Source organism: Phalaenopsis equestris, unplaced genomic scaffold (genome assembly GCF_001263595.1).
Source record: "Phalaenopsis equestris unplaced genomic scaffold, ASM126359v1 Scaffold000893, whole genome shotgun sequence".
NCBI lineage: Eukaryota > Viridiplantae > Streptophyta > Magnoliopsida > Asparagales > Orchidaceae > Phalaenopsis > Phalaenopsis equestris.
Window position 1 is genome coordinate 296,781 of NW_018165332.1, and position 23,836 is coordinate 320,616.

A 23,836-nucleotide genomic window follows, 5' to 3' on the forward strand; every position below is an offset into this window, starting at 1 on the left:
GAACCGTATCGCGGGGCATTGCCCCAGCACCCCCAACTCACATAACAAAAAACTCTTCAAATTGGACAAATTCTTCTGCTCCACCCCGCTCCGCTCTAGAATCCGTGCCTTATATGGTATATGAGCCGTACATAACAAGTGGCTTGTTTAGTTTAATTTAGGCTCTGTTTGGGGCAGCTGCAACTATGCTGCCCCAGGAAGAAACTGTGGGTGGGGAAGCTGACTGTCTGTTTGTTGCAGCTGTTTGAAACCAGCTGTCGGACAGCTGTTTATGGAAAAAGACCATACTGCCCTTTTTTGATAAAACTGTTTAAAAGAATAGTATAAGAATCATATTTTTGGAACATTAGTAAGCCCTCAAAGTGTTAACAACTTCTGTTTAGGAATAAGAATAAATATGCAACACAATCTTATATATTTACATATCTAACACATAAACTTTGAAGTTTTACCAATATTTGCATATTATTTTGGAGGTTTTACGAATGAACTGCGTCGCATAAATGTAATGAAGTTAATTTAAGTGTTAGATATGTAAATATGTGAAATTAATTATTGTTAAAGAATAAAATTGAAGTGTTAGATATGTATATATACGGAATCGATTATTATATGGAATAATTTTATGTATTAGATAGGTTAATATATGAAATACATAGCCGGTTTAAGGAAGGAAATATTTCGATAGCAATATTGTAATAAATATATTATCCATAAAATATTATAAAAGAATAAAATTATAAATAGTGTTGTAATAAATACAAATTGAAGAAATGTTCTAAAATTATTTTTTAGTCTACAAAATGGATATCTTATTATTTGATGATTTATAATTCATGTACTATGATAATAGTAATTAAAAAATATGTACATAACTCCAAGTTTGTAATAACTACAGGCCGCACCAAGACATTTCATAAATGTACCGAATCGTACATAAATATAAATTATATGTAATAACTCATTTCAACGTAAAACTTCTATTCAAAATAGTAGCTAAGTACAGATACTCATCTCACGTCACAGTGAGTATCATAAGAGAAAAAAAAAATCTAAAATAATTACAATTATAATCAACAAGATGATTACATTGTTCTTAACAATTTACACGGTGTAGCTCCAGTGTCAAACTTTCCTCAAGTGATGTTCTCCATTCGCGATCAACGCCGTTAGGTGAATCCGCCGAATTGTCTGCCTAATGGGAGAAATGACACTGCTCGGTAATGCTCTGTGAGCAGCTGTAGAACTTTCTCTAGTAGTTGTGTGATTGACGTGACGTTAGCTGAGAATTTTGGAGGCCACAGTGCCAGAGAATGCGTCGGGATGTCCCAGAAATCCGTGAGCTCATGTTTTCCTGATTGCAGCAGAAGAGTATACAATAGACAAATATTATAAGTGTAAAATGGAATAGTCAACAACAGACAAATATTACATTATAAATATGATTTTATTTCAGATATTTCAAAAAAAAGATAGAAGTAAAGATTACATTAACTAAAACAAAAAAGAGCAGGAGCCTATAAGAGAATAAATTGGGACGGTGGGTGCAGAGATCAGGGAATTGTTAGGCATCACAAGTACTTGAGCCTTGTAATGCAAAAGCTATTAGGATGCCCACAATACCAAATCCTGATATTGCTAGGCAGCACTAGCTCTTAAGCCTGGCAAGGTAAAAGCTATCAGGTAGCCATGACATCTTTTTAGAAACAAGCCTTAATTTTGTCATCATTGGCATCTCTTTTGAGTAACATAAGTAAATAAAAAACAGAAAAGTAACAAATAACAGGAATTTATATCAAAATATCATTAATTCATACATTAAAACTCGATAAAAACACACTAGGAATCTACTTGCGTTTGCCTCAGACATCCAAGGATAAAAATACACCAGCAATTCTCAGGCCAAAAATAAAAATTTATCACATCTTCACGAGGACTTGAACTGTATAAGTATTCATTCCAATTACCACAAAGGAACCAAATATTCATTCCATTTCCACAGCTCAAGAGGAATTAATTTCTACATCCAGCAATTCTTATATATTTACAACAACAAAATTTCCCTCTATATAACTGAATTCAGCAAACACCCCCAAGCAAAATGAATTACTCAATTGAATTGTATGTAAAGCTTTTCATGCATGAGTGTAAGGATGCAGATGTAAAGAAATTAAAGCTCAGGGTGGTAGATATGTAAACACTAAAAGCTTTGAAAGGGTATGTATGTGAATCCTCCCAATTTGTCAGCTTCGAGAGTAAGAACAATGATTTGCTTGATACCATTTGAAATCTACATGATTACTTCATGCATGAAAAAAATATACAAACATACCACAAAATTCTAACATATACATATATAGCTCTCAAGCCAGATTGATGACACCAAACATCAGTAAGCAGAAAATATGTTTTCAACATGTTTAATATAGAGAATGACAAAAATATAACCCAATTCCTGATAATCAACATCAGCAACTAGGAACGGGTCAAGCAATAAAACCCAGCAACTAGGAACGGGTCAAGCAATAAAACCCTCGCTCATTAGCTGCTTTAGACATTCCTCCAAACATAAAAAAAAGAATTTCAAGTGATACAAATGTATAGAAGTACAAGCACAGTAAAGCATCAATTTATTGCAAACTGCACATGAGAACAAAAGAACAATCCCACCTGCATTCCAACGATTACATTATTGAGTATCTTGCTGTTTAACCAATCCCCAAAAAAAGGAAGCATAAGATGCACCATAGAGAACACAAATACAGGAAAAAACAACAGAGAACTCGCGCATCTCCTTTGCACTCCATTATATGAAACTTCAATGAATTAAATACATCACTTCATAGGACGGTTTGAAGCCATAAAATAAAATTTGTATTTCTCTTCTCATAAAATAATAGCTAAGCCATTGAGTCCAAGTAACCATTGCCTCCCATTGTTGCCAAGCATTCAAGTAACCTTTGCTTTATGGGGAATACAAGTAGGGAGTAGAGAAACAATAATAATAATAATAATAATAAAACCATCCAAGGAATGCAAGTTAATGTTTCAATCCAAGGAATTGCAGTTAATGTTTTCAGGTTTCCAAAGCAGCCCAAATTGAATGCATTTTATATTCATTGCATTTAAAGAGAGCAGATTTCCTTGGTAATGGCAACAATGGTTGCTTAAAATTTAAGCCATCATAAAGTGCCTCACCAGATATATGCTCTATCAATAAGAAGATAATCTTACCATATTTTCATCCCATCCCTTAATGTGCTATATATAGAGATGTTTGAGAGATATAACACTATCAATTCTCCATGTACAACCAATAACAAATATGTTAAACAGTTTCTCAAACAAAGCCTGCAAACGATTGCTCAGAAAGCAAACCTAAATCCAAACTTCCACCAATGTCTTACTGCATGCAGTTATAAATTTTTTTAAAAAATTACAAGTAAAGAAGCTTTAGAGGATAAGAAACAATATGCAGATAGTTAAAGCTTAATGCATACCACTCAACTTTTATGTTTTTATATATCTAAAAGCAAAACTTCATTTATATGTAAATGCCCCCTGCCCCAATTGCAAACTTCCCTCAGTAACAACCTTTACTTATATGAATATTTTTAAGTATAACATTGAATCTTGGCATTATCCCAATCAAACTAGCTAAAACCATACCAAATTGAATGACATATGCTTTATAGGACTGAACCTAAGTTGAGGCAAATTCAAACGAAACTAAATTGAAATGTTTAATGAACTTAAAAATTTAGCACTTGACATTCCCACCATACAAATGCAAGAACAACATGTTACTCCAACCACAAAACTTTTTTAGGCCTAATAAAGAAGAAGGAAGGCCAATGAGAAAAGCGAATTCCTGTGCCAGAGAAACAATTTACCGGCTTGCTCCAACGGAATGAGATAGAGAAGTGAAGATGAAAGCAACCGTAGGCCAGGAACGTGAGAGAAAGAAGGATTCAAAACCTAAGTGAAATGGAATAAACAAAAAAATAAAAATAAAAAATGCGTATACCTGCGAGATCACCGAAGAAGAAGGAATGGAAGAACGCGGGAGGGCAGTGATGAAGGAAATGCAACCCAGAGAATGGGGGACTTTAGGGAGTTCGGTGGTGCAGCAGGCGATGGATCTTGGCGTCGAAGGGTTACGCGGGAAAATAATTTAGGGCTAGGGGAGGGAGTTCTGTCGAAGGGGTATGCGGGACAAAAGCCGAAATTAGGCTCTTCAGAACACGGGGCTGCTAGTATAACTCGTGGCCCCGCGTTTTGTCGAATGCCTCGACCCCAACCCTCTACCACCGGGGAGTTCTGTCGAAGGGGTATGCGGGACAAAAGCCAAAATTAGGCTCTTCAGAACACAGGGCTGCTAGTATAACTCGTGGCCCCGCGTTTTGTTGAATGCCTCGACCCCAAACCTCCACCACCAATTGCAGCCACGAGCCGCGACGCACTAAAAAAGCCTTGCCAAACAGAGCATTAATGTCCTTAATAGCTTTATGTTGGTCCACTTATCAGGATGAGGCTTACAATTGTTGAAGGCTTGAGTAAGTAATTTGTTTTGATTTATTATTTTAACTAGGAATATTAAGGCGTAATACTCAGTTTGTTATAAAGGGATAATTGATGAAGATTTCTATCCTTTGGTTTAATGTGGTATTGCACATGTCTTGTTGTTCTGAAAGAGGAATGAGCTATAAAGATGAGTTTTGTTATCTCATGCTTTGATAATAATAATTTGTCTATTAATGACTCATCAGGACTGTGCATTGACTAGGAATTGATACAGACTCAGGTGCTTATCTTATTTGGTTGATCGACTGCGCGTCAGCATTAGTGTTAGGGAGTGTTAGTATGCGTTGGACATATAGATGCATTTGCCATAGACATCGACACATCAACGTGTTAGGGAGTGTTAGTATGCGTTGGACATATAGATTCAACACATCAGCATTATTAAAGTTCTTTATATCTTTTGCAAACATTTGGGGCATTAATAAGAATGCATCGAAGTGTTAGTGCACTTTCCAAAACATGTTCAAATTTATAAAACTCTTGCACATTTTATAATACACACAAGTTTGTCGATTTATGGTTGACAATATATTTTTAAACATAGAATTTTATCATTCATGTCTAGATGGGATGACTCATAAGGTGATATTATTTATTAGTATACATAAATGTATTTCTGTTATTGTTTTAAATTGTAGGACTTATTCAAATTTGCATAGCATTCTTGGTAAGTGAGTTGTTGCACATCTTTAAGTATTATATGGGGTTTATTCATATATTATGAGAGTTCTTTTATTTAGCTGGATCGAATGTTGTCGTCTCTTCAGCGATTGTCTTTATTCTCTTAAAATTTTTCAAGGAGCTATTTTTTGGTCATCTTTCCTTTTATTTTTTAGTTTTCTCATTATTGGTTATGACAACTTAAGCTACTTGATGTGCAGTCAAAGAGATTAGATTTGTAGATGAATTTAAATTTACTCAAAGATCATTTGATATCAATTTGCTTGTTGTTATCATACTTTTGATTGTGCATGCTATTAGTGAACAGGTAGTCTATTCTTGTTAGGAGCAAAGATGTATAGAGGAAGGAGAGTTCTCATATTGGACCAAAGATCAAGGTCTTCAAAACTATCATACCATAGATTGATGAAGCAGGTGATCAACTTAATCAAGATGAAGATCAACAACCCTTCAGTGATTCACTTGCATTTGTGTGTGATGACTTTGTTGAGGAAAAGATGACTCAAATCGTACACACACAATGCAAAGAGGAGGTCAAAAGGCGTGAGGTCATGGGCATTAGATAACCAGATTTGAGAAAGTCGAGCTTAACATTATTAAGCTTAAATGTTAGAGATCTCGAGGGAGGGAGTTGAAAGCATCAGAGTTATGGAGAGGGGTTTGGAGAGAGCATTGAGATTGAGGGAACTCTTCGGGTTTCGATAGAGTTGGGAACACGAGTTGATGGAATGGATGGCTCTACTTGAGGTAGAGAGTGGGAGAGGGAAGCCAAGAGAGGAGCAACATGAATATAGGGTATGGGTGCTTGACACTAAGATGTTACGAGTTTATAGCGACAATGAGGGCTAGCATGTTAGGAACATGAGGGGGGCGTTTGTGATTGAGATTTTTTGTGTTTATCATGCGTGATTATGGTTGGTGTGGAGGCTATTGTAGATACAAATCAAGCGGCTATGGATCATGAATTATGAGTTATTAATTGCATATTAAATTTTTAATATTATATATGTATTCTTACATTTTTATTGTTGAGGTGGGACTGCTCACGCCCGTCGACCAGGTGTGACAAGGGAATCGGTCCAGCCAACCGGGACCAGTCCTTTCTTATTAGAAGTTCGCGATTCTCCCCTTATTAATATGTTAGATTTGAGAATAAAACATGATATTTTTATTGATAGGAAGAGGAGTATAAATACATATTACAAAACCCAAATAAAAGGAAATGCTTCAGAAAGAGATCAACTAGGAAATACATAACTATGAAAACAAACGATAAAGGAAACAAATAAAAGTTAATAATAACTGCAATAGTAATTAACCTAATAATTAGACTAATAATCCTAATACTCCCCCTCAAGTTAAAGCATAAATGTTTATCATGTTCAATTTGGATTTGAAGTCGTTAAACAACGGCTGAAGAAGATTCTTAGTAAGGATATCTATTAATTATCCATTGGATGGAACAAATGGAATACAAATCTTTCTTGAATCCAGCTTTTCCTTTATGAAATGCCTGCAATCTCCACATGGTTGGTCTGATTATGTTGGATTGTATTATGGGCAATACTAATGACAGCTTTATCATCACTGAACAACTAGATAGGAGCAGGGCTTGACATGCAAAATTCACAGAGCATAATGTGTAACCAGAGAGCTTCACAAATACCCAAGTACATAGGGCGAAACTCAGCTTCAGCACTGCTCAGGGCCACAATCGATTTTTCTTTGGTTTTTCACGTGACAAGATTTCTCCACACGAATGAGCAATATTATGAGGTGGATCGTTGATCATGTACAGATTGGCCCAATCTGCTTCTATATAAGCAACAATTTACAAACCCGAGTCCGGTGTGCAAGGATCTTGTGGACATCTTAGAGATGATGCTTATAGGGATCATGTATGAATTGGTTCACAACTTCTACTATATGATAAATGTTGGGGCGAGTATGGGCTAGGTAAATGAGTTTCTACATAAAACATTGATAGTGAGTCTTTTTCACCGAAATCGCATTGGAAATTTCAGCTAATTTCTCATTAGGATACATTGGACCCCCACTGGTTTGCAAAGGAGAAGGTTATTCTCTGTAAATAGATAACAAAATATATTTGCGCTGAGATAGGCAAATTCCCCGAGATGGCCGAGCAACTTTCATGCCAAGTCTTTCATTTTAAAGTAGCAAGAATACCTTTCAGAGATTCTAATGCTGGTAGATCATCGTCTGTGAGCACAATATCAACAAAATAAACAATATCAACAACATAACCAATAATGATAACAATTTTGTCATTGGAGGAGCGCCAAAAGAAAAGAGTATGATCTGATTGGGTCTTGAGAAAAGTTATGTCCCATTACCACTTTTGTGAACTTGTCGAACCAGACTCTTGGGGATTTCATCAATCCGTAAAGGGACTTTCGCAGTCAACACACTTATCCTGAAAAACAGTAGAGTTAAAACCTGAAGAGAGGCAAATATACACCTCCTCTGTGAGATCTGTCCCATTACCACTTTTGTGAACTTGTCGAACCAGGCTCTTGGGGATTTCTTCAATCCGTAAAGGGACTTTCGCAGTCAACACACCTATCCTGAAAAACAGTAGAGTTAAAACCTGAAGGGAGGCACATATACACCTCCTCTGTGAGATGCCCATTTAGGGAAACATTTTTGACATCCAGTTGGAGCAAGAGCTAGTCCAAATTTACAACAAGGGAAAGTAGGACTCAAAATGGTGTTTAGTTTAGCAACCGAAGCAAATGTCTCTTCATAATCAACTCCGTATGTTTGTGAGTAGCCTTTGGCTATCAATCGTGACTTGTTGCTTTCAATGGATCCATCAAAGTTAAACTTGGTGATAAAAATCCAATGGCATCCTATTCCTTTTTTACCTCGAGGAAGATCCATGATATCCCATGTATGATTCCGTTGTAGAGCATTCATTTCATCATTTACTGCAGCTTTTCAGGAACAGTCAGCTAATGCTGCTTTAATAGTGGATGGGAGGTGATGATCCGTCACGGCAACAACAAATGCTTTATTGGTCGGTGATACATAGTGGAAAGATATATATTTTTTTCGTGGAATGTGGAGAGCTTGCCTGATTACATACCTCAACAAGGGAACTCACCTCATTTGGAGTGGTGTCAATTATTGGGATGTCATTCAGAGTGGATTCTAGGTCATGTAAAGAGGCATCGGGCTCTATAGTGAGAACATGAGTGCGTCGAGTATAGACACGGAGAATGGGAGGACGTTCTGGTTGTTTGGTAGGTGGTGGATCCAGAGGGAAAGATGACTCCTTAGATATAGTGGTTGGAGAAATATCCACAGGGGTCAGATAATGAATATTGTCCAAGAAATCAAGCTCCCCCTCACTTGAGGCGGTGACAGAGAAGTAGGGACTAATTTCAAAGAAGACATCGACATTGACATATAATTTATTTATGGTAGGTTCAATACATTGATAGTTTTTTTGAGTGGCAAAATATTCAAGGAAGATACATTTTATAGATCTGGGATCAAGCTTACTACGATTAAGGGTAGTGTTCCGAACAAAGGCCGTGAACCAAAAAAATTTGAGTTCAAGGGTAGTGAAGAACCGATTTGTGGGGAAACATGACATCAAGATCACTAATGGAGTTCTAAAGTTATGAAAACATGACATCAAGATGACTAATGGAGTTCTAAAGTGATAAAATTTTTTTGGTAATTCTATTGATGAGATAGGTGACAATAAACACTTTATCATTCAAAAGCCTTTTTCGGACATTAGATTTAATCATAAAGGAGCAAGCTACTTCGAGAAGGTTTCAATTTTTTCTCTAGACTAAATTTTGTTGATGCGTGTCCGTACATGAGCTATGATGGAATATGCCCTTACTTAACAGGAATTCACCTAAAATAGAATTAAAAAATTCACGGCCATTGTCAGTTTGAAGGACTTAAATTAAAGTTTTGAATTGGGTTAAAGTGAATGAGTGAAAATTTTTGAATGTGATAACAATTTCAGATTTATCTTTTAAGATATAAACCCACGTCATTCGAGTGTGGTTATCAATTAAGTTAAGGAACCATTGTTTATTAGAGAGTGCGAGAGGGTCCCCACAAGTTATTGTGAATAAGAGAAAAGGGAGCAGAATGCGTGTAAGGATGAGATGTATAAGGAATGGGATGATGTTTAGCTAATTGAAAAATCTCACATTTGAAGTTAGCAAAATTTTTATTAATAAATATCAACAAATATAATTGTTTTAAATACTGAAAACTGGGATGACCCAAACAATAATGCCATAATATAATATGTCATTCAGTGAATCGAGAAAAAACTGCAGCAAAAATGTTCTTGTTCTCCATACCTTTCTCTTTGAAGAAATAAAACTTAGTTACTCTTTTAGCAGTTTCAATCATACTCCCCGAACGACGTTCCTAAAATACATAAATATTAGGAGAAAAATTAGCAACGTAATCCATGTCATGTGTAAGCTTACTAACAATAACATGTTACACTTCAACAGAGGGACATGTAACATAGATTCGAGAGTTAGACGGGTTGTTAACACAACAGATTATTTACCGCAATAGAGTTGTAAAAATCATCAACAATTTTAACAGTATATTTTTCAGAGCATGGATAATATGTTGAGAAAGCTTGAGAGCATCTAATCATGTAGTCTGTGGCACATGAATAAATGATTCATGGACTAGAAAAATAAGTGAGTGTCATAGAATTGATACCTTGACGGAAGTGGGAGGTTGACAGGTTGGAAGTGAACTGGTTGGTTTGAGTAGTTTGATTAATTGCTCCATCTGACTCTTAAGAGAGTCGGGTGATTCCGGAGTGTTTCTAATAGGAGTTAATTGTACCATTGTAGATTCAGATGTCATAGTGTGACCCTTGACAAATGAGGATTTGACTGTAGGTTTGTATGCTGGCTTCCCATGGAGTTTCCAACACTTTTCTCGAATATGTTTGGGTTTGTGACAGTAATCACAAGTTGACCCAGTGACTCGAGGAGGGTTTGATGAGTGTTGAAAAATATTAGTGGCCAAAGTAGATGATTTGACTAAAGTGGAAGTGCCGAGCATAACAATTCTCCGATTCTCTTCGCGTCGAATTTCTGTGAAAGCAAAATGAGCGGAAGGAAGGGGATCCTTGCCATGCATATGTGTCCCCAGGCTTCATCAGGGTCTTTGTTAAGGTCTGTCAAAAATTGAAACATGCGATCTTTTTCTACAATTTTTTGTAAAAGGGAAATATATGCAATGATTCCCATATATAGTCATAATAGAGATTACATTTCACCTATAAGACCATTAAATCATTGTAGTCTGGGTCGCTGTCCTCAATCTCTGTTTCGCCTCGCAGTTCTTCTTGGAAACTCATAAAATTGGATGGAGTTCTCTACATCTAAGTAGGTGTCTCGAACTGCAGTTAATAAATCACTGTCAAAATGAAGAAACATATATGGACAACCAATCGTAGTTTTCACATAGTTATCAGCCACGACATAACCATGGAATTATCCACTTCCCACGCTTCATACATCAGGTTGGTTGTAGGATGTTCACAAATCATTCCTGTGAGATAGCTGAATTTCTCGTGTCCCTTGACGAGCAAAGACATAGCTTGGGACCATTGAAGAAAATTAGTTCTGTTCAGTTTATGGGTGGTGATTAGGAAGTTCATGTGGTTTTCCGATCCTCAGGTTTGTAGAGGAATTGAGATCGTTGTTGACCCTCCGACGGACTCAAGTACACTATCGGGAAAAGGCTCGGTGGTGGAAGAATCCACCATGATTCCAACTGAGCCAAATGCGATGTTGGGTTGTCGAGATATAGGAAAATCCTGAAGACTGGACAGAAGAATCCTTGGGAGCTGAAAAAAACTGGAAACACCAGTCGGAGAGAGCAGGCCGACTGGAAAAAATTCAATCCAACGACAAGGACCTCCGTCGCCTGGAAAAGACCGTTGGCAAGTCAAGCGAAAGTTATGCAGGGAGGCAATGCCGTTATGCAGGGAGGCAATGCTGAAGCTGGCTGGCAGCAAGGACCTACGGCGGCTGGAAAGGGAGCCTGAAATCAGCTAGGAACCGACAAGCACCTCCGGCGCCTGGAAAAGACCGTTGGCAAGTCAAGCGAAAGTTATGCAGGGAGGCAATGCCGGGGAGGCAATGCTGAAGCTAGAAGCTGGCTGGCAGCAAGGACCTACGGCGGCTGGAAAGGGAGCCTGAAATCAGCTAGGAGAAAACCAATCTGCCAGAAATTGGAACAAAGACAACTGATTGGACCAAATCAGCTGGGAAAGGAATAATTTCCTCCACGGGAGAAAATTTCCTCCAAGGAAAACCAATCTTCGGCAGGTAAAAATCAGTAGGGGGAGAAAACCTAAAGGTGAAAAAAACAGCCAGCTATAAAAATTTGCAGTAGGGAAAATAGCAGGAAGAGCCAATGTATATGGTTAGATTCTTGGCTCTGATACCATGTTAGGTTTGAGAATGAAACATGATACTTTTATTGATAGGATGAGGGATAAATTATTTATTTATTTATTTATATATATAATATATAAAACTAAATTATGGTTTATAGCACATATAGATGCACTTATAGATTTAGAAATGCATGATAACATCCAATTTTATATATTAAAGTGCATAAATATATGGTAAACGTATCGATTTTCTCGCTTTCAAGCAAAACAAAATTTCAAATTGATGCGGGAGCGTCTCCCGCTTCTGATGCAGGATGCACACCAGTTGGATCCTGCGATAGCGTTCTAGACGACTTGAACAATCGGTCCCAGCAATGCAAGACGAACCAAAATGCTTCTCTTTCAATTCCTTTCCAATTTTTAGCATGTTTTCTATTATTCTTCTTTATTTTCTAGTCTTCTCCATGTTGTATTAGAGTTTTGATTCTCAATTTTGATTGTGTTTCTATCAGGACAGTTGTCATCGTCTCCTACTTTTCATTTAGAGTTGTATTCAAGGACGAGTGGTGGTCCGACTGTTTTTTTGTTTTGAGGTGGTGGTTTTTCTCCAATGGTCGAGTGGTACTCCAACTGTAGCTCGCTCTCAAAGGAGTATTTATCTCTGACTTTCTTTCCTCCGCAACCTTCCCTATGCCATCGCCGTCGCCGTCGCCGTATTTGCTATAGCCACCTCCAAAACAACATCCTTGTTGTTTTCTTGTAGCCACCTACCACCCAACCACCTCTCACCTTGCTGCCTTCCCTTCTAGCCACCTTTTTACATTCGTGAGCCTCCCTCAATCCTTCCAACGCCATGCCACAACCTTCCATGCTGCAACCACCTTACCACAACCTTGCAACAACCCCACCCTTTTCGGAACTAGCAGCAACCTTTTCTGCCGCCGCCACTACCTTTCTCGACTGCGCCGTTCCTCCTCCCTTGCTGCCGCCCACCTTCCAGCCATATGATAGTCAACTGTTACCTTCCCTACCGTAGCCGTTGCCTTCCCTTGTTGCCTTTCTACCATCCAACCCCCCCATACTCACCACCCTTGACCCGAGTCATAATTGAGTTTGTGTTGTGTCTTTTTGTTATTTCCTATTTTCGAGTGTATATGATTGTAATTTCTATTTTTTTCTCAGTAATAAAAGTTGTATTGTCGTTGTCATTTGGGTTAACTCCGATATCATTTGGTATCAAAACTAGCTTAACCCTATTTTTATCCTAGGGTTATCTAAATCCATTAATACCCAACCTAATCTCCATCCAAAACTCATCCCTTAGCAGATTTTTCAAACCGAACACCCAAAAATTTTACCCAAACCTAAGTCCTAAGCACGCCATCGAAGAGACAATAATTGGAAACCCGGTCGAGACAAAATGATACAATGCCGCTTAAAAATCCACAAAGAGGTCCAAGAAATTTGTATGGAGGATATATAGTGAGAAATCCTCTCATGGTAATGGAGGCATGCTGCGCTTGAGAGGATACCATGCAAATGGGTCACACCAACTCCATTCGATTTCAGAAACAAAGAACCACCATCCCGAAATTTTAGCATGAAATTTTGGAAAAGTCAGGATTTTGAAGTAACAGTGATGAAACCGACATTAACCTGAAATGCACCGAAACACAAATAGTACTGTTGAATTGCAAAAGGAGATTACAACGAGACTATTGAAAATAAACAAAACAACAAATGACACAAAAAATCCACAAGGGCAAAGACAACAAGGGTGGGAGGTGATGATAACAGAGGTGGTGCAGGAAGGGGGAAGGGGGAAGGGGGAAAATGGGTTGCTGGTTAGGGAAACAAGGGGGGTTGGAGTAGCAGGTGGGTTCGCCAAGAGGGATTGGTAGTGGTAGAGGGGTTGCTAAAGGGTTAATGGCAGTAGGTGGGTTGCAGGCGTGGTTGGAGGAGCAGGTAGGTTTGCTAAGAGGGCTGGCGACAGCTGGAGTGGATGCAGGAGGGGTGGGGACAAGTGGATACAAGTGGGGGTGTTGAGAGGGACTGGTGGCAGCTATAGTGCGTACTGAAGAGGCTAGCGACAACAGAAACGACGAAGGAGGGCGAACGACAACAAGGAAAGCACATGAACGAATGACATCTAGCATGGGGGGAGTAGCAACAAGCAAGAACATGACAGATACACGCCACCTTGGATGAGGGGTGGGGACGGCAAGTGGGGGTGTCGAGAGGGATTGGTGGCAGCTATAGTGCGTACAGAAGAGGCTGGCGACAGCAGGAACAACAAAGGAGGGGGACGACAACAAGGGGAGCACATGAACAAATGACAACTAGCATGGGGGGAATATCAACAAGCAAAAACATGACCGATACACACAATCTCCGATGATTTATAATCGAAATACCTTCTGACCATAAGAGACAATCTTAGGAAGGGAGAAACGCCCGGAGGTGCAAATATGAAAATAGAATACATCAAAAACTAAACCCGAAAACAACAGTAGCATATATTCATAATAGGTGAAATAGGGGGAGGGGGAAAGCGGCATATCCCACCCATTATCCTCAACCGACCGGTTCAGCCTCTTTGCTGAACCAAAATCCTTGCTGAACCCATCGGTTCAACCCAAAATCCCTTGTGTCAGGTGTATGCGTTATATTTTGATGGCCATAAGGATTCAAACGAGCTCATCGAGTGTCTTTGGACATTAGAATGTCTTTGAGTGTCAGGACTTTCGATTGGACAGAATGGTGAAACTAACTGTCAAAAAGTTATGAAATAGTGCAACTCAATGATGGGAGAACTTGAAAGTTCTTCGACAGCGAGAGGAGAAGAGTAAAATTACTACTTGGTTTAAAGATGAAATGAGAGATGCAGTGCTAGTATATACCAGTGCTTTATACACAAGATGTTCAGACTCCAGCTTCAAAAGTAGATAAACAACCTCTCCGGGTGACGCATTTAACTCTAGGATCAATCAACAAGAATAAAGCATTCAAGATGACACCTCTTGAGGAAAAACTAGCTCAAAGTGGAGAATTGGTGAAACCATCCAACATTCCTAAATCCATCATAGTTAGGAAGTTTTTCAAGTGCCACAAATTTGGACATATTGAATCAGATTGCACAACCAGGGTAATGATCCATTTAGCTAAGCATGAAGTTGTTGAAGAAATGAATAATGACACGATAGACATTAAAGAAAGTGATGACACAAAAAGTACTTGATTTCGACTGATGAGAAGGACAAATGCACGTAGTTCAAGCTGAGCCCATGAGAGTGACTCCAATAAAATCAACATTGGTTGTTCAAGACAACCATGCGTTCGAGGAACCGACAATAGACACCTGACAACCCCAGATGAGAGAAGTTTAGGCCTTTCAAATAGATAGTCTCCCAGAGTTGCCTCTATTGAAGGAGCTCCAAAATATTAGAGATGAGGAGCTTTTGCGCTACTTTTGAAAAACTATATAGAGTTATTTGTGCATTAAAATCAATAGTGTATCCACTGATAGATGATCAAACATGATGGATGAACCATTATGCTGAAAATCACCTTAGGATCTTTATGGGAAAAAAACATTTTACAATGGGATCTAGATCCTACTAGAGAAGAAGAGATCTCTCCTTAGTGGTTACTATTGAGAATTGCCCAACCTACAATAGATGTCATCTTATAGTTGAGTCCTTACATATTTTTGAGATGCACTCAGACGATATTGTGAAAGTAAAATAACAAAAATGTTTACAAATGGAGAACATGATGAAAAAAATTATTGTGGAAACCTCTTTTATAGGGTGAGAGATTGCAATAATAAATAGGATAAATGTCTAAAAAGTAAGACCAAAGCTATTAAGTCACCATTCAAATCAAAGTGTCAAGTCCAAATCTTTTCATTTAATCGAGAGATATCTTGATTATAGATTATTCGATCCGAGCACAATACACAATCACATACAAATACAATGAACATTTCTAGATTGAAGTTGCTTTCGCTAAACTCTCTAGCAGCTTTGAATTGAGCCAAACAACTAAACTCAGCTTGGTCTTGAAGACACCTATCGTTTATATTGGCCAACTTATTACGTTGGTCGTAGAAAGATCTCAACTTAACAACTTCATGCTTCAACTTGGCCATTTGTCGCATGAGCTTGACCTAATCAGCAGCCAGAGCGCTCTGAGAGAATCTTGCAACAAGTCCTCTCTTATCTTGTTGAAGTAGGGTGGGTGCTTTAACCACATGATCCTTTAGCTCTTATCCACAATCTACATCTTGTTCTTATTTTAAATTGCCGAGCGAACTTCCCGGGGGATTTGTTGATTGGCTTCTTTTTTCAATCAGTTCATCCTTCCCTTTAGGAGGATCCAACGCCACATTCAAGTTTGCAAGGATCTTATGGACGAGTTCATTAAAACTAAAAAAAAAATATTATAAACAAAAGGGAGATTAAAAATGATACGATATTTATTTGATGTTCACTTATTTTAATATATAGATTTATATGCAATCTCACTCACTCTCACATTGAAGTAGTAAAGATGTAGAAATTTCACTGGCTTTGCCAACACCACCAGACACGAGTAAGCCCTTAGGCAACTTCTTAGCGAGACCTTAGATCTGAGGAATCAGGTCCTTAGAAAGATTACCTCCTGACAAGTTCAGCCGATGAAAATAGTTCTTGAAGGGACGTGTAGAGAGCCCTCCCCTTGAGCAGAGGCTAAACCTTCCTTCACTTCTTTCTTCTTCTTCATGGAGCTGACTTCCAGCTGATGCTTCTTAAACAATCCCTCCAACAGTTTGGTTGTGGAAATATCTGTATGCGCTTCAGTGATATTTTCCATCCAAATTTCTTGTGGTTATGAAGATGCTAAGTCCCAATTACAAAGACAAGAACATTAACAACAAAGTAGGGATGAACCTGATGACAACCTATTGCCTTAGTTATAAGGGTTGAAGAGTTCAGACTCTTAAGCGAATAATCATGTCATAAATAACATTAAATATATCCATGATTCAATGTTTTTATTCTTTTCATGGCATTACTTTTTAAGAGAGTGAAGAATTAAAAAAACTAAATATGTATGATTAAAACTCATCATTTTAGGCAAGCAAGTGTTTAAACAAGTTTCATGGGTCTTTTGGACAAATTTATCAGAGACAAAGTACGAGTAGCTTAGTACGAGCAATTGAGATACTAGAGACTAGGATTAGTATTCGAGTAGGAGTAGCTGGATATGAGCAATCACCCAATGAATGTCTTTCCTGTAAGGCAAATCAGAGAATGATTCACCCGACAATCCCATTTTATTACTAAGGATAGTACTATCATCCTTAATCATATCGCAAAACTAGAGCTTATTCGATTTCAGGGCGAGTTAGCCTTAGAGTGAGCTTTAAGACAGAGGGCCAAACAGACATTGGGATGTGACCTGACGAAGTGTGCAGAGGATATAAGGTCAAATGCGGCGTCGACGGAAGATAACATGCCAGAGATAATGTATTATATATGCCTGAGGTAGAACACGACAAACTCAAGCAGCGAGAGATCTAAGTATAATAATTTTTTATATATATTTTATAAAAAATATCCCTATATAAAGGGTGAGAATTAATGTAAAACGAATGGACCGTTGAACTGTTACCTTGAGCAATAATACAACATTCCTCAACAATTTCTTCTCTACCCCCTTCTTTTATTAGTTCTTCCCTTAAGGTGCGAGTTCACAGACACATAAAGCATTAATATTTTAGAGCTAAATCTTTTAGTGCATCGGTATTCTTAATTATATTTTTTTCAGCACAGCGGCTGTTGTGGTCTGCATTTGAGGGCTGTTCATTTGTAAGCTTAAAGTCATATTTTATTACTTATTAGTGTTGAATATCTTAGAGGGCACAGTACTTTGCTGTTTGTTTATTAGATGCATCAGTGTACTCGAGTTTATGGCGTTGGTATTGAAGTCCTCTTTAAACTGACCTTCTTTTTCGTTTTGATAGAGACGATATATGTTAGAATTTTTGAAGATCGGATGGACATTCTTCGTGCTGTCATCATTGGACCCGCTGGGACACCTTATCATGATGGTCTCTTCTTTTTTGACATTTACTTTCCCCCAACCTTTCCCTTGGTACCCCCGGTATGGTTTCATTTAAACTTTTCATTCAAGTGCTCTGTAATGATTTTCTTTTACATGCATTTACATTAAATTTCTATTTTTTTATATATTTAATACCTAAACATCAATTTTTACATTCATGCCACCTTATCTATGCATGAAATGGTGTATTTAATTTTGTTGAAGTTAAAATGGTGGTATTTTTTGTGTTATAGAAGATTTGGGTGGTATAAGTATTAGAAGTAAAGTTTTAGGCATTAGCTATGTAATACATAGGAATTGAGTGGTATGTATGCGTGGCTCATGATTTGTTTTTGTGTTTTGAAATACTGAAATATCATTCAGATGGTTCACTATCATTCCGGAGGGCTTCGTTTGAATCCCAACTTATATCAATGTGGAAAAGTTTGCCTAAGCCTTCTTAATACCTGGCCTGGCCAAGGCTGTGAGACCTGGAATTCATCCAACTCGACCATTCTCCAGGTTTTAGTCTCCATCCAAGCCTTAGTTTTGAATGCCAAGCCCTATTTCAATGAGCCCGGCTTTGAGCTGTCAGTTAATACACCTTATGGAAGGAAGGAATCACTAGCTTACAATGAGACGGCATTCATTTTGTCCTGCAAGACGATGTTGTATTCTCTACGGAAGGCCCCAAAGGTTAGTGTTATTTACCTTTTTTTTTTAGGAAGATTTACATACCACACGATTCTTATGTATTTACATATCTAATTCCTAAACATCAATATTTACATATATGTCATCTTACCTTTAAGCTTAAAATATTGGTATTTTTATGTGATACGGAAAATTTAGGCGGTATAAATGTTAAAATCAAAGTTTAGGCATTAGATATTTAAATACGTAAGAATTCGTTGATACATATGTAAATGCCTTCTTCTTACCAAGCTTTCTGCTTCTTTTATTACTTCCCTGATTTGAACAGAAAATGAAAAAAAAACCATCTTTTATAACATAGCTTTTCTTGATTCTAGTCAATAGTGATTCTTCCTTGTCATGGTATCGTTTTACTGACTGATTGCATAATAATAAAATTAAGGGATTCTTATTGAATTCATTTTGTTTCTTGTGTTTTTTCCATATTTTTATTTTTTTGTTTCTAAAAAAATTTAACATGTTTCTGAAAAAAAATTCAACACTTTATAGTTATTTTGTGTGTTTTAAAAATAACAATGCTTTAATCAAATAAACAATATGTTTTGTTTCAAATCAGAGCATAAATGCTAAAATATCTTTTTTAACAGAGTTATTTTGAGTGTTTTAAAAAAAAACAATGCATTAATTAAATAAACAACTTGTTTTGTTTCAATTCAGAACATAAAAGTTGAAGCATCTAATTTGAACACAAAATGTTAAAAAACCATCTTTTATAACAGAGCTTTTCTTGAATCTAGTCAAGTAGTAACTTCTTCCTCCCATGGTATCATTTTACTAACTGATTGCATAATAATAAAATTGAGGGATTCTTATTTCCATATTGAATTCACTTTGTTTAGTGTGTTTTTTTCATATTTTTCTTTTTTGTTTCTAAAAAAAATATGTTTTTGAAAAAAAATCAACACTCAAAAGTTATTTTGAGTGTTTTAAAAAGAACAATGCTTTAATCAAATAAATAAAAATGAAACATGTTTTGGTTCAATTCAGAACATTAATAAATAAAAATAAAAAAATAGAAAATAATAATAATAAAAAAACGTGATCCCAAACTTAGGGATTCTTATTTTTAAATATGTAAAAAATACACCAAATAATAGATTTTTAAAAATATAGCAAATATAAAAAAAAACAAAAAGATCCCAGTCAAGCCCTAATTGATTGCATAATAATAAAACAGAGGGATTCTTATTTTTGTGGTGAAATCATTTTTCATTCTAACGCATACTAGTTTGGTAATTTGCTGAGAGTCAATTAAGATAGCGTGTTAATATTGTATCAGTGCAGGTGTTGCAGGTTGATTAGCTACCTAGAATTAGCAAGAAATTTATGAGCATCTGTGATTATTATTTATTCTGTAAAACTAATAAAAACGTGATTTTTTTGCCATAATGTGGTTATGTTTTACACCCTAGGACATCATCTTGAACTTGCTATCATGAGTACTTTAATATTATATTTTTAAATTGTTTACTGATTACATCCCCACTAAGAGACATTCTGTTTAGTTTTTTAGAATAATTTTTTTTTTTTTAACTTTTACCTTCAATCCCTCATATATTATATTAAAAATGAAAAGGTTATAACATTCTTCTCCTCAGCCTTCAACACCCTCTTTTTCCCTCTCCCACACCAAACGACTTGTTGCACCTCTTGAGCTCCGCAACTCTTCTTCTTCTGTCTTCTCTTTTCTCTCCGTCTCTCACACTCTCTCTCCCTTTCTTTATCCTTCTCAGATTTTGCTCATAACCGTACTGCTGACAACACAAGTTATAAAGGAGCAATCTCACTGCCCTGCATGACCCCTATTAACATCTGTGTGCGATGGAGTTTAATTTTACTTTTATGCAAGCTGCTTTTATGTAGGGAACTCCTCAGTATGTGTATACATGCCTTTCTTAGAGTCATGGATGCAAATGTTGCTTGTTTTTATCAAAATTTACTAAGAAATTAGACAAAAATGTTGTCATGATAATAATAATGCATTGCCATTGCACAATACAAAACTCAAAAATGCTTGAATGAGGCCAATATAACATTGTAAAGTATACTAACAAGCAAAATAATTTTAAAATAATATTGAACTCGGTGAACTTTAGTGGCGCATAACTAGCGCATGCAAGAACTCTGCAATGCGTATGAGCACAAAACAAACTTGCAAGCTTACCCTATAAAAAATACTAAAGTGCCAATTTGCAAAATCGTGCACATATTTCAATAGAGCTAGCGCATGCAAGAACTCTGCAATGCGTATGAGCAAAAAACAAACTTGCAAGCTTACCCTAAAAAAATACTAAAGTGCCAATTTGCAAAATAGTGCACATATTTCAATAGAGATTTAGATACAAATGAGAACTTGAAAATTGGGCTAAAATAGTTCTAATACTTTGGGCGTGCAAAGGCAAATTTTCACTCATATCATACAACAAAGTTGATTCGAGTTCATAGAGCTGCACAATGTATTTTGGCCAATTTTAGTTTTTAAGACTTTATATCCCAACTTTAAACCCTATCGTCGATAGGTGATTAGTTGAGTCAATGAGTTTCAAGGCACCATGATTTCCATAAAAGACTAAAATTAATTTTGTCTACTCTCCATGAAGGGCGTAACAATTTCATTTCATAATTGGGAGTTCCCAATAAATATAGGCCTCTCATGATAAATCAAGAAAATTACCTCAAGTTTTTCTCGGATGATAAATTCAATTGTTTGAATATCATTAACGAAGCAGATAACTCGCCACAAAAATTTTCGTTTCAAATTCAAAGATAAATATAATTGAGATTCTTTTCTCGGTTATGGACATATATTGAAATGAACTCCATTTAGATCCCGCCTCTTACATCATATAATATTGCTAAAAATCATCTTATGAACGATCGACTTAACTCTCAGAGGTATCATGGATCCATCAGCTGCATTGGTTTATCAGGGATGAGATTCAAGTTAGTTCAAGGCTTAAAATTAGTCAATTTCATATCAAGTTTATTCATGAGATAATACTAATAAATTCTATGACAGTAAGGAGGTAGCTTTTGACCTCTGTGAGGTTGTGATTGCATCATTATAATGTAATTAAAGTTCAGCTGTTTACGTTCGCAGTAGATAAGCTTATGAGTTGTGAATTATAACTTGTGCTAGATAAAGCATGAAACCCACTTTTAGCTTAGGTTGTGGCCTTAATTTTGGTTCATTCAGCAAGCTTTTCTCTTAAGTACATTGTGGTCTCTTTGGACGATATAATTAGTAGTTGCTAATAATGATTCTTTAATCATCTTTACATATTGGTAAACCAAAATTCATAAACTTGGGTTGATTAAATCATGGGATTTTGTCATCATTCTCCCACAATTCTGATACCGCTGACAAGACAAGGAATAAGAGGGCAACTGAAAATTCATTTTATTTTAGATAAAAAAAATATAAGACTATGAACTTACTCTGATACCGCTTACAAGACAAAACATAAGAGGGCAACTGAAAATTTAGTTTTATTTCAATTAAAAAAATATAAAACTGTGAACTATTTAAGTCATACAATTTGAGCAAAACCCAGGTAATTAGAAGAAAAAAACAAATGGACATTCCCAAACAAACTTCTTTTACTTAAAAAGATAGAACTGAGGATCTTGATCTTGGTGTTTGGATCAGGCATTTCGATGTGTTAAACAATTCTGCAACTGGTAGACTATAGGATCAATCGTGCAAGCAATTTAGCTCAATTCGGCAAGCAAATTTGAGTCACCTTGGTTGATCGTTCTAGTTCTTGTCCGCAGAAGAGTGATGTGATCTGCATGAAAACCCAAATACTTCAAAACAGTGAAGCTTTCAAATGAAACTAATAGGTTATAATGATAAAAGTAGAGTTTGCAGAATAGAGAATCTGCTTAAGCAATCTTCCTGCTGCAAATTTGAATTTTTCTGTGCAAACGACAAGTAATTTCTCCAAATGACAATCCACAAGGCTTCGGACTTTTGTTCTGGATACTGGGAAGAGTGCAAAAGCCACTCTTTTTTTTATTTGTAAAATTGCCCTTTTTATATTAATTGTAATTATTATTGTGTCACATCGGCTCTAAGTGTGTATAAATCTAAATTTCTGCTAAGTTAAAAAGTATAATGGAGAGCTTAGAGGCTAGCCCTAATAAAAAAATTTCTCTTGCATTGGGAATTTATGCTTATGGGAAGTTTAGAATCTTAATAAAATTTTTGCATGAGTGCAACATTTCTATATTTTATCTGATATTCAATCCAATTTGATCCCAGTTCAACAATCTACTGAAAGGCAACATTTCTATATTTTATCTGATATTCAATCCAAATCACTCAATTATCAACAATGCCATAGTTGATCCCAGTTCAACAATCTACTGAAAGCATTTGCTGAAATCCTTGAGATGAGTCACCATAATTTACTATTTGAAATTTAAAATTTTTGCCTAATATAATTTTTTCTTTCATTGCGTGACTAAATGTTTATTAGTAACACAACAAATTGCCACATTACTATTCTGCTTGGAGCTCATCATTTTTGAGAATATTATTGAACAATTTTCCAAAGTCCATTTTAAATTTTAGCTATCAGGTAGCCTCTCTACGGTCACTCTCACTATGTTTTGCAGCATTTTGAGGAGTTTGTTGCGGGACATTTCCGCAGCAAAGGCAGCGAAATCCTTGAAGCATGCATAGCATACATGAAAGGCGCTCAGGTCGGGTGTGTCTTCGTAAATGGGGTTCGAGATGTCGACAGTAGCGACAAGAGCAGCTCGTCGGCATTCAAGGAGAATCTGAGCACAATTTATGACCAACTGGTGATGGAGTTCACTGGCAAGGGAACTCTTAGTGATAAACTCTCATGAAATTGGCTGCAAAAGCAGCAGATATTGGGAATCACTGAAGCCACAATACAAGTTTGGAGATATAATATAGAAGCAGGTGAAGGAATTACTTTGTTTTTGTTGGCCTGTTTATAGATTGTTTTCAAACTAAGCAGTTACTTGGCATAAGTTAATTAGTTGGTGTCAATATCTCTAGAAATGTAGGGTCTGGTGATGATTAAAATGTGCAGGGGTTGTTCATGGTTTTAAATGATGGTAGTTTTGTTGCTCCTCTTTTTTTTGGAACTTGGCTTCATTTCATTTACCTACTTTCTTCAACTGTGGAAGTAGGGTTGCAAGGTCAATATTTATATTTGGAATCTTGGCATTGTCTTATCAAATATAATTCATTATAGGGAGATTTACATACATACCATACAATTTGTATTTATTTGTCTAACGTCTAAAGTTTATTATTTACATTTATAATTTCAGTTGGGGTGAGCATGCTAACTTATTATTTTCAAC

General features: G+C 36.5%; 1 protein-coding gene across 1 annotated transcript in view; it reads left to right on the forward strand.

Annotated features, from left to right (window-relative positions):
• LOC110032240 (putative ubiquitin-conjugating enzyme E2 38) overlaps positions 1–23,685 on the forward strand; it is a gene marked incomplete in the record, with an annotated part of 40,198 nt that extends 16,513 nt beyond the window's left edge. The window contains 3 exon segments of the mRNA XM_020735805.1: positions 17,700–17,839; positions 18,164–18,475; positions 23,114–23,685. Of these exon segments, the coding sequence (XP_020591464.1) occupies positions 17,700–17,839; positions 18,164–18,475; positions 23,114–23,350 (689 nt within the window).
• Between the last annotated feature and the right edge of the window lie 151 nt (positions 23,686–23,836).